The 15,098-nt window shown below is 37.8% G+C and overlaps 1 protein-coding gene across 6 annotated transcripts in view; it reads right to left on the bottom strand.

Annotated features, from left to right (window-relative positions):
• AOPEP (aminopeptidase O (putative)) overlaps positions 1-15,098 on the bottom strand; it is a 184,957-nt gene that overhangs the window by 114,843 nt on the left and 55,016 nt on the right. For all 6 annotated transcript variants that reach the window (XM_084225973.1, XM_084225975.1, XM_084225976.1 and 3 more), the window contains one exon: positions 849-1,038. In XM_084225973.1, coding sequence (XP_084082099.1) covers positions 849-1,038 — 190 coding nt within the window. The remainder of the gene's footprint in view (positions 1-848; positions 1,039-15,098) is intronic.

Below are 15,098 nucleotides of genomic sequence, written 5' to 3'. Positions count from 1 at the left end.
TTAGACAACCTTTCTCTCTTTCTTTTTCCAGAAATATGGTACATAACAAGGCACTCTGTTTAGTTTGGTGCAATAAATATGCAGGATACTTAATAAAATGGAGGTTCACAGGAGTGTATTATGTCAGTTCCCAGTTCTACCATGCTTTTGCTCAGGTGGAAATCTGCAGACTAAAGGGGTAGAACCTGATGAAGGCACAGGTAGAAACATTAAATGCTTTAAGTAGCAGAGGTACTACAAAAGTAAGAGTTGCATCAGAAATACTTTACTAGCTGACATGCAACTTATGAACTTTTCACCTTAAGGGAGGCAGTGATTTCTAAGTCTCTGACACGACAATAATTTGATGGGCAGTAGAAGAGAAAAAAAAGTGTAAGTGCCAGTGTGTCCCATTTAAAATAATCTTCTATTTTGCTTTGAGGTACACTTCTTGGTCATCTGTTGGACAAAACCAAACAATTTTAATTAGGCACCCGGAATATTACAATATGCCGTACGACTGTTTATTCTTCCAGTTTCAGGTATACAACAAAAGTCAAAAGTGGAAAGAATTCACAGCAATTGTTTGATAATTGAATTTTAATAATTGAGTATAAAATTTGTGGGAAGGTAATCATTGACAAACAGATGTGTGCATTCTCATTTGCACCGATCCCTACCTCTGTAAAGATTTGTATTCATTGTGGATCACTTTTTTTTTTTTTAATCAAGTAAGCATGTGAATTCCAATACCATTTTAAAATATGGTACTTCATAGCACAGTTTGTGTTTTGAGGTTTAATTTATATCTAATTCACATATAATTTTGATTTCCATAATAATTTTGAAGCAATGTGTCATCACCTTACCTGTTGCGCCCTAGCCCAAAATATATCTTCTAAAAAAGTGGCAAACCCTTCACTTAGCCACTCTTCTGTCCAATCTCGAGCACCAATGGCCAGTCCAAACCACGCATGAGCAATTTCATGGCACAGACGAGTTCCACAGAGATGGCTTCCTCCTGGCAGTACACTTTGTGACAGAAAGATGATGTGTGGGCTGCACGAGAGAAATGAGTGACAGAATCCGTTACTGACTTGTTACAACAAGTATTGCATGGACATAATAATAACAGAACCAAAGAATGGCTTGAATTGGATGGGACCCTGAAGATCCCCTGGTTTCAACTCTCCTACTGTGGACAGGGACACCTTCCATTAGTCTCAGTTGCTCAGACACCCATCCAAATTGGTCTTGAACACTTCCAGGGATGGGGCATCCACAGCTCCCCTGGAAAACCTGTGCCAGTGCCTCACCATCCTCAGAAGGAAGAACTTTCTCCTAATATCTAACCTAAACCTACTCTCTTTCAAATTGAAGCCACTCCACCTTGTCCTGTCACTACATGCTCTGTAAATAGTCTCTCTCCATCTTTCTTGCAGGCTTCCTTCAGGTCAGCTTTATTCACTTGTTAGCTTCTTATTAGTGTATGCATGCTAGGTCATGACTAATAGTTTATATCTCAGGAATTTGTAGGAATTAAGTTGTACTTTATTGTTGGTTGGCAGAAAATCAAACTAAAATTCCACCATACAGCTGTAAGGTATTTGACCATCAAACAGATATTAATTGTAAGAAGTAACTCCAACCAAAGTTTTATATCTTTCATGTTACAAGACTGGTTTATTTCAATAGAAACATTTATATATATGCCAGGATAATAAAATACAAGCAATGTTAATATTGACAGCAAGTATTTATCAGTTAAATGATCAAAGATGGAAAAAAATAAAGGACAAACAAACATTAAATAAAGAAAAAAAACCAGTATCCGAAAGCAAAAAGCATCATACATAGTAAAACACATGTGCTTGTCAAAACTTCAAATAAGCTAAGAAGATCCCATCTTGTGATAAAAGTTGATAATTTTTGCAAATGCAGAGATAGGAGAGCATATTTTACTACAACCACAGAAGTGAGAAGCAGTAGAAATCTGCTTTTCACAACAGCAGGGGAACAATTCAGTCTGCATCGACTCTGCTTTGTAGTCAAGCAAGAAGAAGAAATTACAGGGGAAAACTGTTATGAATTGTCACTCTGCTATTGAAAATACCCTGAAGTGCAAGTTACTGCAGTTCCCAACTCATGTTCTATTGTAGGGCAATTTCTGCTATGCTAACAGACATTACAGACCTTAACATCTCAAAACTGATACAACTTCTGAGACTAAGTACATCTAGGAAATAAAAGTAGCAGAATTAAACCTTCCAACTAATATCCAAGGGGTTAACGGGGCATCACGTCACAGATGGGAGTAGCAAGGACACAAACCAAGACCACCATCCACAGAATGTTCCTGCATTAACCTATGGTATCCATGATCTGCATTTCAACTCTTCTCTCGCTTTTCTCTCAATTACAAAGGAAATGAAACACAGGAATACCTTCAAGACCAGAGGTCTTTAAGTTTAGTCTTCAAGCATGGGAGGGGAGTCTATGTCCTTAAGACATTTCCAAGAGTCAAATATTATTTGTCAGCATTCCAAAAAACCTCCCCAGCCATCCTACCCTTCCACTGGAAATGTTAAAACACCCACAGTTTTCTTGCAACCAGTTGGATGTCTGGTACTGGAACCATAAAATATGATACACGTGTAGATAGAAAAACATACTCAGCTATCTAAGTATAACCATCCCCTTATAAAACTATCTCCTTATAAAAAAAAGTAGCTACCCAGCCAAGAAAGTTAATACATTTTAATCAGACAGCATTGCAAGACACAATGTAAGAATTCAAGTACTAAATCAAGGAATCAAGTAACACAAAAAACACAAGTAAAAACAGCAGCTCTCCAAATCTTTGCCAAAAGCAATTCCTATTAAGAGAATGAAGGGAGAGATGGGGGGAAAGTGTGAGCACAGAAGGTGCAGAACATGATAAATCTTTTATTATACAGCCCCTGATGAGAATAATAAACCACAGTCTTGAGGGTATTACTTTGGTCACTTTTAAGTAAATGACCCCTAGTTGTGGCATGTGTACAGTGGTACAAAGAAAAACTGCAGAAACAGACCAAATAAATAACATTCCAGACATACTGGTGGTAACATTTCAGCCACTTGGTTAAGCAAAACAAAAGTAACTTCATGCCTCATAAACAGGCTCACAGAACAGTTTGCATTTTAGGTCTATGCAGAAAAATATACAATAAAGATTGTAATTCCTGCTTTCTCAAATCACTTTAAAAACAGAAATGTCACATTTAGACAATATTCTCTTTTACAGATTACAAATCACTTTAGTAAGAAAAATGTAGATTAGTTAAATTTTGGCCAAAGAATATGACCATAGCTTCCTACAAGGCTAAAATAAGATTATGTGCTGCAGCAGAATTTAATTTTAGATTCTTAGTAGAGCCAGCAACTTCCTTTCCTGAGAACAACTTAAATTATTTATTTTATTTTGTTTGCCCTTAACAAACAGTCCTATCTCCAATTCAAACCATTGAAAAGTTCCCATTTTTCTTAAGAGTAATTTTATCAAAGACTGAACAAGTCTCTGGAAGATGTCCAGCACCTATTAGTTTGGAAGAAGTTTACACCTATGTATTTGTTTAAAACACAGATTCTCTATTTTCAATAATTATTTGAATTGCAGAAACTCTGCTCCACTTATGCAATGTTCATAGAATCATAGAATGGCTTGTGTCAGAAAGATCATGTAGTTCCAATCCTGCTGCTGTAGGCAGGAACACTCTCCCAGAAAGGATTACTCCCTAACATCTAATCTAAACTGTCTTTGAGTTTGAAGTCATTCCTCCTCATCCTGTTCTTGCAAAAAGTCTTTCTCCGTCATTCTTATAGGCTTCCTTCAAGTGCTGGAAGGCTGCAGTTAAGTCACCCCAAAGCCTTCTCTTTTCCAAGTTGGACAAACCCAGTTCTCTCAGCCTTTCCTCACAGGAGAGGTGCTCCATCCCTCTAATCATCTTAGCAACCCTTCTCTGGAGTTGCTCACTTGAACTGGTTGATGTCCTCTCTGTGTTGATAAAACGTTATGAATGTTACTAATTGCACATTGTTACTTAGCAGAGCTGCTCCTAAAGCACTCCATAATTTAAGAAAGTGTCAAAGTGAAAAATAAGATAATTTCATGGGTAACTAAATTGCAAGACCCAAAAAGCTTTTTTTTTTTTTTAACAAGAAGAGAAAAGTGGTTCTCCTACCTGTTTGATTTACTAGAAACAAATGACAAGGCTTGACATCCATTTCTTTGATTGTAATTGAATAGGAAAGAAATCCATCCATACATTAGAAATGGGCAAAGATTATTCACCTCAGAGACTACATCAAGACCTGACAAGGACTGTGCAGCTTATAAATGCCTTTAGCAAGTAGGGTCCACATTTCTAAAGCAGGCCAGAACAGGCAATGGTAAAAAAGATGGGAAACCTCTCCCAGTTAACAAAAAGACCAACAACCCTTCCAGTCGTTCCCAGGAAGTTGGACAAGTTCCCAGTGGCCCCAAGAGAAAAAGAAGTTAATAACTTGTTTTTGACAAGTATACACTTGGTTACCCTTCTAAAGCAAAAGAGCATTATTCTGACCAGAATCCCATGCTCATAATTTAGACATTTGACTGGAAGAAGGAACAAGTTCCCCCTCCCAGTTAAATTGCAGTTAAGGGAAATTTTGACACTGTAACTACGGCATGAATGCATATAAAGGAAAAAACTGTGTCCCAAAGGGAAAGAAATTGTTGTTGTAAAAGACCAGAGAGTCCTGATGTTCCAATCATTCAAATCCATCCATGTACACATCCTTAATAGATAGTCTCTTTAACAAATAAAAGGTTTCCAATTGATTTAGGGGTCTGGAAGCTCTGAACAGTAATCTGCCCATCTGAGAAGCCAAACCTGCAACAGGAAGTTTTCAAAACTTTCTCTAGACTCATGACTTAGATGCAAGTGCTGCTTTGCATACAGTCTGCAAGAATGTGGTATCTTTGGCTGCTCACACATAATCAGTTGAGACACAGACCACAAACCCTAGCCAAATGTATGCACAAGAACCTAAATATGCATTTAAGATGGTAACCTGAAGTTAATTTCTAACAAACTTGTTCCATTCATTTTGAAGTAGAAATCTTTCCCTCTTAACACACAGAGATCTGCAGATACATTTTCTTACATATTGTGGAAATAATTGTCACCTGAGAAATAATGCTTCTGAAGTTAAAAGCAGCACCAAAAATCACTATCACAGATACCACTTACATATATATATATATACACACAAAAAAATAATATTATTTTGAGTTTTCTATTTAGAAAAAATGTAATCAGATAATAAATGGCTGAGAAAGTTACTGTAGTTCTAAAAATCCCTTCTTAAATATGTAGAAGGGAGCAGGGGAAGTCCCAAATACTCTCATAGGAACATATTAAAATTAAGGTATACATTTAAAGATTACTGGAATTTGGGAAAATTAGAGAATCAAATGAAAATTACAGAATTAAATTCTTCACAAACAGTTCATGCAAATTCTCATCAGTTACCTTTAACCTTATGTTGGTTTTGCACAGACTGGTTTTTGGTAGCAGAGAGGCCACAGAAGTGGCTGCTGTGAAAAGCTGCTGGAAGCTTCCAGCAGAGCCAATCTGTGATAGCTCTGAGGATGAACATCCTTCTGGCCAAAACCAGGTGAATTAGAGATGGTGGTAATGCCTCTGTAATGACATATTTAGGAAGAAAATCAAAACAAAGTCACTGGGGTTTTGCTTCTAGTCAGAGAAGAGGAGGAGGTGAGAACATGTGAGGGAAACAAGACGGAGACACCAAGGTCAGTGGAGAAGGAGGGGCAGGAGGTGCTCCAGGCACCAGAGCTGAGATTCCTCTGCAGGCCATGGTGAGACCATGGGGAAGCAGCTGTGCCCCTGCAGCCTGTGGGGATCCATGGGGATGCAGAGATCCACCCACAGCCTGTGGGGATCCATGGGGGATGCAGAGATCCACCCACAGCCCATGGGGATGCAGAGATCCACCCACAGCCCATGGGATCCACGGGGGATGCAGAGATCCACCCACAGCCCATGGGGATCCACGGGGGATGCAGAGATCCACCCACAGCCCATGGGCATCCATGGGGGATGCAGAGATCCACCCACAGCCTGTGGGGATGCAGAGATCCACCCACAGCCCATGAGGGATGCAGAGATCCACCCACAGCCCATGGGATCCATGGGGGATGCAGAGATCCACCCACAGCCCATGGGATCCATGGGGGATGCAGAGATCCTCCCACAGCCCATGGGGATGCAGAGATCCACCTGCACCCCGTGGTGGAGGTGCCCAGGCAGGAGTGGGTGGATGCCTGGAGAAGGCTGTGATCCAGTGGGAGAGCCAGAGGAGAGGGAGGGCCCTGCTTCCAGGCTGGAGCAGCCTGTCCTTGGAGGGCTGCACCCCGTGGAAAGAGAGACCCACGTCACAGCAGTTTTGGGAGCACTGAGTGCCATGGGAGGGACTCACATTGCAGCAGGAGTGGTTTGGCTGCTGCTCGTGAGAGTGGACCCACACCTGGGAAGCTCCCTGAGAACTGTCTCCCGTGGGAGGGACCCCACGGTCTCACAGGGGAAGGACTCCTCTCCCAGAGCAGTGGAAGAGTCTCGGTGATGAACTGACCAAAACCTCCACGCCCTGTCTCCCTGCTCTCTCTGTGGGAAGGAGGGAGGGGCTGGGAGAACTTGGTGTTGTAAGGTCTTAATTTACTCTCATTATCCTCCTCTGACTCTGTTAGTAATAAATTCACTTCATACCCTTAAGCTGAGCCTGTTTTGCCCTTGAAGTGTTTTCTCCCAGTCCCTACCTCAACTTATGAACCCTTTGTTAATTTCTCTCCCTCCTCTGCCCAGCTGTGGCAGGGGAGGGGGAATGACCAACTTTCATGGATGCCTGGCATTTGGTCAGTGTCAAACCATGACAAAACTACATTCTTCCAGTGATACAAAGAACAGCCATGAATATGATGTCTGCAGTATCTATATCAGACTTTGAATGTTAGCTTAATTTATCTTTGTGGGTATTTGGGCGATTGGAATACAGACACAGGACCACTCAACATCCACTTTGTTACCTCTATAATTTCCATTGGCCTAGTGTATGTTATAGTGCAGAACAGAGAGAACTACAATATTTTTAACCTCCTAGGTTTACAGTATACCAGAAACTCAAATATGTATTCAGATGCAGTTTTAGAGACCAGGATCTGGTAGAATACTCTGAGAATTATTCCAGAAATAATGGAAACTATTTTTTAAAGTTTTGTCTTCCTTCCATCATAGGGAGAAACCAAGAAGTGACAGAAGTTACAGCTGAAAGTCATTTCTAGAGCAGATGACCATAAGTCACGCAGCAACACCGTAGGGTAGGCAACATGGAAAGAAAAATAACCCCCGTGTTTTGGAAGGAGGATGGTAACAGTCAACTCAGTTCTGCAATTCAAAATCGAAACTGTAAATTTCAATCAACTGCCTAAATAATGATCTGAACACCGAAGCAGCAGCTGCTCTGTGAATTGGTAATCTCTTCTGTGTTGCATATTTTGCAGCCCCAAACCAGACTAGTAAGGATATATATAAATAAGGGTGAAACACTCTCAGGAGAAACTCTACTGCTGTTCAACAGCAAAACCAGTACTTGCCATAAAACTGAAGAATTTATAAAGTGAAAGGAAAAAGATAACATGAGTCTAGGCTCAAACCCACCATACAAACAGCAGGGTTTGCAACAATTCTTGATCCTTCTCAATATATTCAATCCCTTACTAACATCAAATCAACAGCCTTGAAGGTGACTCTGCCACTTCCCTGGGTAGCCTGTTCTCTGCTTGGCAACCCTTTCTGTGCAGATTTTTTTCTAAAATATATCTCCCCTGAGGCAAGTTGAGGCCATTTCCTGTTGTCCTATCATTTGTGACCTGGGAGAAGAGACCAACCCCTAGCTGGCTGCATGCTCCTCCCTCTCTGTAGTTGTAGAGAACAGAACGGTCTCCCCTGATCCTCCTTTCCTCCAGGCTAAACAACCCCAGCTCCCTCAGCCACTCCTCACAGGACCTGTGCTCCAGACCCTTTACCAGCTCTGTTGCCTGCCTCCAGCCCCTCAATGTCCTTCTTACAGTGATCAGCTCAAAACTGAACATTCCAGGTGTGGACTCACCAGTGCCCAGCACAGGGGGACAATCCCTGCCCTGCTCCTGCTGGCCACACTGTTGCTGATACAGGCCAGGATGCCATTGACCTTCCTGCCTACCTGGGCACTGCTGGCTCATATTCAGCCACTGTTAGCCAGCAACCCCAGTCCTTTTCCAATGAGCACTTCCCAGCCACTCTGCCCCAAGGCTATAGCAAAAGGTGTGGCTGCTGTGACACAAGGGCAGGACCCAGCACTTGACCTTATTAAATCTCATACCACTAACCTCAGCCCATCCAACCTGTCCAGGCCCCTCTGCAGAGCCTTCCTGCCCTCCAGCAGATCAATGCACCCACCCAACTTACTGTTTTGCAAATTAACAATCTGGTAATAATATAACTAATTTCTTCAAATTACGTCTCATCCTCTCTCTAACACACACAGAGCACACACTCTTTGACAGTGCTAAGTCAAAAACCTTTGACTGTGCTTTTACAAAAAATCATAAACTAACTTACCCATGGCTGATACCCTGCCGCACTTGTATCATGGTAATATATCCTATCTCCTTAAAATATCCTGACTTGGGAAGTAAAGCAAGAAGGAAACAAAGAATGGTGCATTTTAAATACGAACTTCAGTCTGATATCTGAAACTCAAGTATTGGCAGTAAGTTAACCCAGTTCTGCAATGAGATCATTAACAACTAGATGAGACAAAAACAATCAGGAGTCAAGTCAAGTCAAGCAAGTACTGTAGAGCTGAAGAGTTATTCATCAGTTAACCTGTGATGCCCCCAGGATGCCTACCAACACCTTTAGCTCACTTCTTTGCATCTTCCACATTCTGTATCACAATGAAGAAATCGTAGAGCATGAACATATTTTTGAATTCTCCATATTTTGTTTACTAATGTCTTATGTAATCTCAGCAATATCTGTTCATTTAGAAAATTCCATAATCCCAAGAATTGTGACAGGCAGCAAATTGCCTGCTATGGTAAAGAGAGGCAGAGGGAGAAAATTATGGGGTGGGGGGAGAGAAAGAATTACAGTTTCAAAACCTCAAGTTCCCATCATGATTTTTTTACAGACTTGTCTGAAACCTCCTGTCCGAAAACCCACGAAATAACAAACTTTTATAAAAATCAATTACACAACACCTCCTAGTAACAAATGGCTACAACACTGTCAAAAACATTACAGCCAGCTTTCCAAGAGAAACACCTTGAGAGACTACACCTGTTCATGTTGTATGTCTCACAATTACTTTTCCATATTTAATTGATTTAGTTAAGTGATTTATGGCTAAGTATAAATTAAGTGACTTCAATAAATACAAGCACCTGTTTCACTACTAAAAAAAAAGCAACAAAGCCAACTCTGTATTTTATGCAGCTCAGTTTCTAACCTTCACACTTCACTTCCAACTGCTCCTCAAAAAAATATTGACACTGCTAACACTGAAAATAATTTGTAACACCATTTTCCAGATGCCTTACTAAATATTCATAGTATAAAACTGCACTGTATCATGGCCAACATTTCCAAACAAATCTTACAAGCTACACAACTGAATTTTGTTGTGTTTTTCTTAAAAACCAGATTGATTGAAAGTCAATCTATAGTAATTCAATTATAGGACAAGAAATAAAGATGAAGAAAATAAACTTCTTTCTAATTCAGATTGCTCTGCAAAGTATCTTAGGATATGGATTTTTTCATCTTATATTTTTTGTTTGGTGTAAGAGAGCTGATAGATCACAATGATGATAAAACATCTTTACTCTTGGTGATATAGGTAGCTTCACAAAAGGTCAGAAATTGAGAAACAAATTTTGTTCATGTCTAAGGAGACAGAGGAAATACCACAGCTTCACTAAATTCAGCAAGAATTTTATATACAGATAAAAATGCAATATTTTGTTTACATTATGAATTTGCTATGTTCCAGATTTTATATTAAACTTTTACCACATTCCGAGTCCTTCCAAATATTAGAAATTGGTCAACTGAAGAAAATATTAAAAACACTTAATAGTTATACTATTAACCATGTGAAAATACTTAATAACAAATAATAGTGTGGAAAGTCTCTATTTGAACCATATTTTTGTATTAATTTCTTTTCATTTAACACTGATTTATATTAGCACCACAAAATTAACCTTATGTACTTGATGAAATTAAAAAGAAGTGACCAGAAAATAGCAATGGATAAACACTGATCATTGTAATGTAATCTTTTAATTCATCACATTTTTTCTGCAAGAAGTGAGCAATGGAAAGAGATACAGATGCAGGTACTCACACCTCTCATTTTATAAATATAAAATAGTTCTTTGTGTTCTTTTTGTTTTCTTCTCCTATGCCAAAGGGAAGCTTTAAAAGAGACAATTCTCTTGTTTTCTATTAGAAATGAATATAGCATTTGTTTCATTGACTTTGAATTCTTGCTAAAAATGATTATTGTGATGAACAGTCACTAACAACATTCCTCAGCTCCAGTCTAAGTGATGACATTTTGTCACTCATGGATGATATTGCTTGATCATTGATGGATTTCATTCTTTGTAGCTTTCCATCACTGTTATTACTGTAAGATTTGGACTTCCCATTACTATATAATGAAGTTTCTGGCAGATATTAACACAGCAGAGAGACACAGTACAAATAACCAGCTATGACAAACAATTAGACAGAAAGCAATACATATATGCTTCACCACATTCAGTGAAAAATAACTCAAGGTAAGGGCCTATACGTTAGTGCTCTCAAAAGGTGACATGGACAAGTCAAATAAAGTAAAGAATGAGTAATTTTTTATTAACTTAATCTATCCAAGAAAGATTTTATAAACAACAAAAAAGCCAAATCAATGAAAAAAGTAAAACAGATTTCTTGCTCTTTGAGTTTCCCAGTATTCTTTTCTCATTTCAAGGCCTTGTGGTATCACTGTTTTAAAGGAAATTAAATCTGCTGGAAGGCAGAAGTGATTCTTATTAAATCTCTATGAGCTACAGTAAAGGTAGCATCACAAATAAAACCAAACCTTAGCAACACTCTTGTTTTTTAAGGATTCTTGTGACAAATACTTCATCTGCAGAATGAGAAAACTCCAGATATGTACCTGAATCATTCAGGAAACCCCAAACACTACATAAAGAGCTATAAATCCTTGATATTTCTAAGAAAAAAACCAAATAAAGTGATAAAGCTCAGATTTTTAAAAAAAATATCAGAACTTCTCACATCATACAAGAGGCACAGATACAATTCATTTAAGTTAGTACCTATTACACTCTTGCACCTTATAAATGTAAATATGGGACCGAACAAAAAGATTAAGATAGTTATCCAAATCCCATGTAATCTAATTTTTGCCCATATGCAGTATCACCCACAATTCCTGCTTCTAAGAATTTGTAGTTATTATTCTATTTGCTGAAGTCTTTCATTTTACTTAAAAAATTGGTGTAGAATGTTACAAATCCAATACTATCAAGTCTTTTCTGATTTTCAGTAATCAGAAAATGCATTACTGCTAAAATGCATTACTTCTAGTATGCCTTTATAATCTGTTTATATAAATATATATTAATCTTAGAAAAGTAGAAATTTATCTAATCAGCTGTACTAGTGTCCATAACCTGGTTTTCCTATTTTTGTCATCTATAAACAGTATATAAACTGAAAAAGTTACATGGTTTCATTTTACTGAATGAGTATCCAATGCTTTTGGCTACTTTGACTAAGGAGATACATGCTGTGAGAGAAAAAAAGAGAAAAACATAGAGGAATACGTAATGGCTTCATTTTCTTAGTTTATTCTGCACAGCAGCTATACAAGCCTTCTTTTTTGTATGTGTTGGTCAATAAGATATCTGTTGTGCTTTTACACAAAGAACAAAGATGCCTTTATCAATTCTCGAAAGTCTGCAGGACAAACCATTCATGCTGTCAAACCCCCTAAAACCCTTTCACCAAATAATGAAATCCACCAGTGACAAATGTCAACATACTAATTTGTTAAATACTGAACAAAAGGAACATTCAGAAGAGGTGCTTCATTTCATGTTATATCAGCCCTTCAATTTGTAACAACTTTATGGCAGCCCACAGATCATGCAATATTAAAACAGAACAGCACTATGATTATTAAAACTAGAACAATCTGCCATCCTTACAATAAATGCTAAGTTCAACAAAACTATAAACAGAATCTGTTGGGAACATGGGACTCTTTGCCATGCATTCATTTTCCTCCTTTTTGGAAGATTATTTCCAAGTAAAATCTTACAAACAAGCACAGATTCTTTTTCACACACAGTCCCATTTATTGTGCTGATGGAGAAATAAGATAAAATTACATCATATCCAGTGATAGAAGAGCTTCAGTGTGCCTGAGAATTACTTTATCCATTATACAGGACATCCAGCTATTAATGTAGAATCATATACCAAAGCGATAGTTAAACTTGAAGAAGCTAGTGTGCATGTGAATTACAACATTCATCATACAAAGACATTCAGCTATTATTATTGAAGCACACAGCAAGGGATAGTTTAATTGGAAATACCTAGCATAATTAAGAACTCCATTAATTAATTATAATACTAAGTATCACATATTAATGAACTTCTACTCTGTTGCATCTTCTATCCATTTAACTTTTTTTACATCTCCAGATTTGTTTCAGGCCATTCTAAGTACTAAATAAATACTTCTCCTGTTGTCCAGGACACTGTCACAAGCTATATTTATGGGGTCTTTTCAAATATGCAAAAAAAAAGGCAACACCCTTATATTCTAGAAATATCTATTGCATTCAAGATTTCTTCAGCCTGATAATTTTGGTTTGTGAATTTACCAGTCAACCTTGAAGATAGAACTTCAGTTCTGAAGTTGTTGATAATGCCAAATTATTTGAAAAAATGCTAACACAGATTCTATTAATAAATATTTTTCCAAATCCAAAAGACTACAATCCCATCTTGCAGGATCACAGTGACTACACTACCATATGTCAAAAGATAATAATTTTGAGGTGTTTTTGTTTAGTTTTTTTTGGACTTTTTTTTTAATCACCATGGATTTTATATTTTAATATAAGCAGAAAAATTTTGACTGTTTCGGATGTACTCTCCTTACAGTTCTCCTGGTACACTGAAACCTCTGTTTTTATGAGACCACACATTTATATTTGCATGTGGATATTGACCACTCACAGGATGTGAACATTTCCCAAAATTTCTACCAAGACCAAAGGTAATTATGTTTACAGTTAAATTCAGTTAATACCAGTTGCATAATACCAGTAGTTCCTGAATGCTTCCCTGAAGACTTACTTAAGCCTACATCTTGCTAAATGGTCAAAATTTGTTGCTACTTACTCTGTCTTGTCAGCAATGATCAAATTTTTTAAACCTCAAATGGTATTTGGCATTCACATCAATTTAGATTTATGAACCTGATGACCAAAAAGTTGTGCAAACTGTCTAATTTTTCGCTAGAGGTTTTACAGCCAAATCCAGTCAGTCTGCTGTAAATGTAGTCAATCTCCCTAGATAGTGTCATTGCTTTACATTTTTTAAGTGCAACAACGCTCCTTGAGACTGGATTCAAGTATGAGTGTGTCTGTGGCAAGTATGAGTGTGTCTGTTGCTTGACTGCAACTTACTTCAACCTTAATATAGCTTGTTGGTTTTAGATTAAAAATATAAATTCTGTACTGAGGTTATATCCTGGATTCAAACTTCCAGGTCTATTGTGCTGTCCTCACCACTCCTTAGACATAGGTAGATATAAAAACCTGTTACTCTCTCCATGGCCTGACTCTCCAAGGGACAATATCTCTCAATGCATTTCTCAGGGCTCAGTTCCACATTCTGGAGATATAAGCTTTTCAGTGGCCTTGCTCCTGCTCACAGCCATCACTCTATAGCTATAATTCCAGCAGGTTTAAATTTCATTAACTGAGAATCCACCACAAACATTTGTTATACAGACATATACAAACAGGGTGTAGCTGTTTTTTCATCTCAAAGAGAAGAAATACCTCTGTGACTGCAGTACATTTTCTTTTCTGGGAGCTTAAAGAACTTGCATGTATACATGTGCTCCATTGTATTAGCCCAGAACAACTGGCCACGGAAAAAGTTAAGCTTTAAGAGAAAAATAACCTATCTAATCTGGCACTACCAGACAAGAGAATAACAACAGGAACTAATGAAAATCAGATATTTTCAAATATTTTTTTAAAAAAAGGTAAACAGCTGTTAAGCAGAGACTGTATATAAAACAGCTGTATGAGGATGTGTCCTTTTAAATGTGTCCTTTTACTGTGGCTTTTAAGAAAAAATAAGTTTTTTAATGCATAAATATAATTTGCTGAATTCTACTTTCCCTGCCAATAGATCTTTTTTTCAGAAAATTATGTTAAGACTTCACGGAGACTGTAGATCAATAGCACAACTTCATTTTATCCTCAACTTTTTCCTTGCAATAAAGGCAGATTTCTTTTAAATCAGGCATTTTTGTGCCACTGAATTATTACAGTATTCCAATTGTTCTAGAGTAATGAGTGAATAAAACCAGTTTTCTTAGCACTGCTTCAGCACATATTTAGTCTATCAAATTTGTGCAAAGAAAACATGATAACTCAAACTTAATAGTGGGATTCAGAAAGAGGAATTTATCTGCTATCTGTTTGTTCCAAGACACAACTTGCACATACTGCCTTTGCATACATACTACGTACTATCAATATGTAATGTTTAGCATTAGAAATACATCACACAAGATCAGAAAAGCAGCACTGGCCATGAAAATTATTTTACCTTTTTATGCGACTGAAGACAGTGGGAAAGAGAAAAAATTTTTCCAAACAGTTCAAAGTCATCTTCTACAGCCACTTGGGAATAATTTTGCATTCT

The sequence above is a fragment of the Fringilla coelebs genome (genome assembly GCF_963513975.1).
Source record: "Fringilla coelebs genome assembly, chromosome: Z".
NCBI lineage: Eukaryota > Metazoa > Chordata > Aves > Passeriformes > Fringillidae > Fringilla > Fringilla coelebs.
Note: the sequence above shows the minus strand (reverse complement) of the source record. Positions and strands in the feature narration are given on the sequence as shown.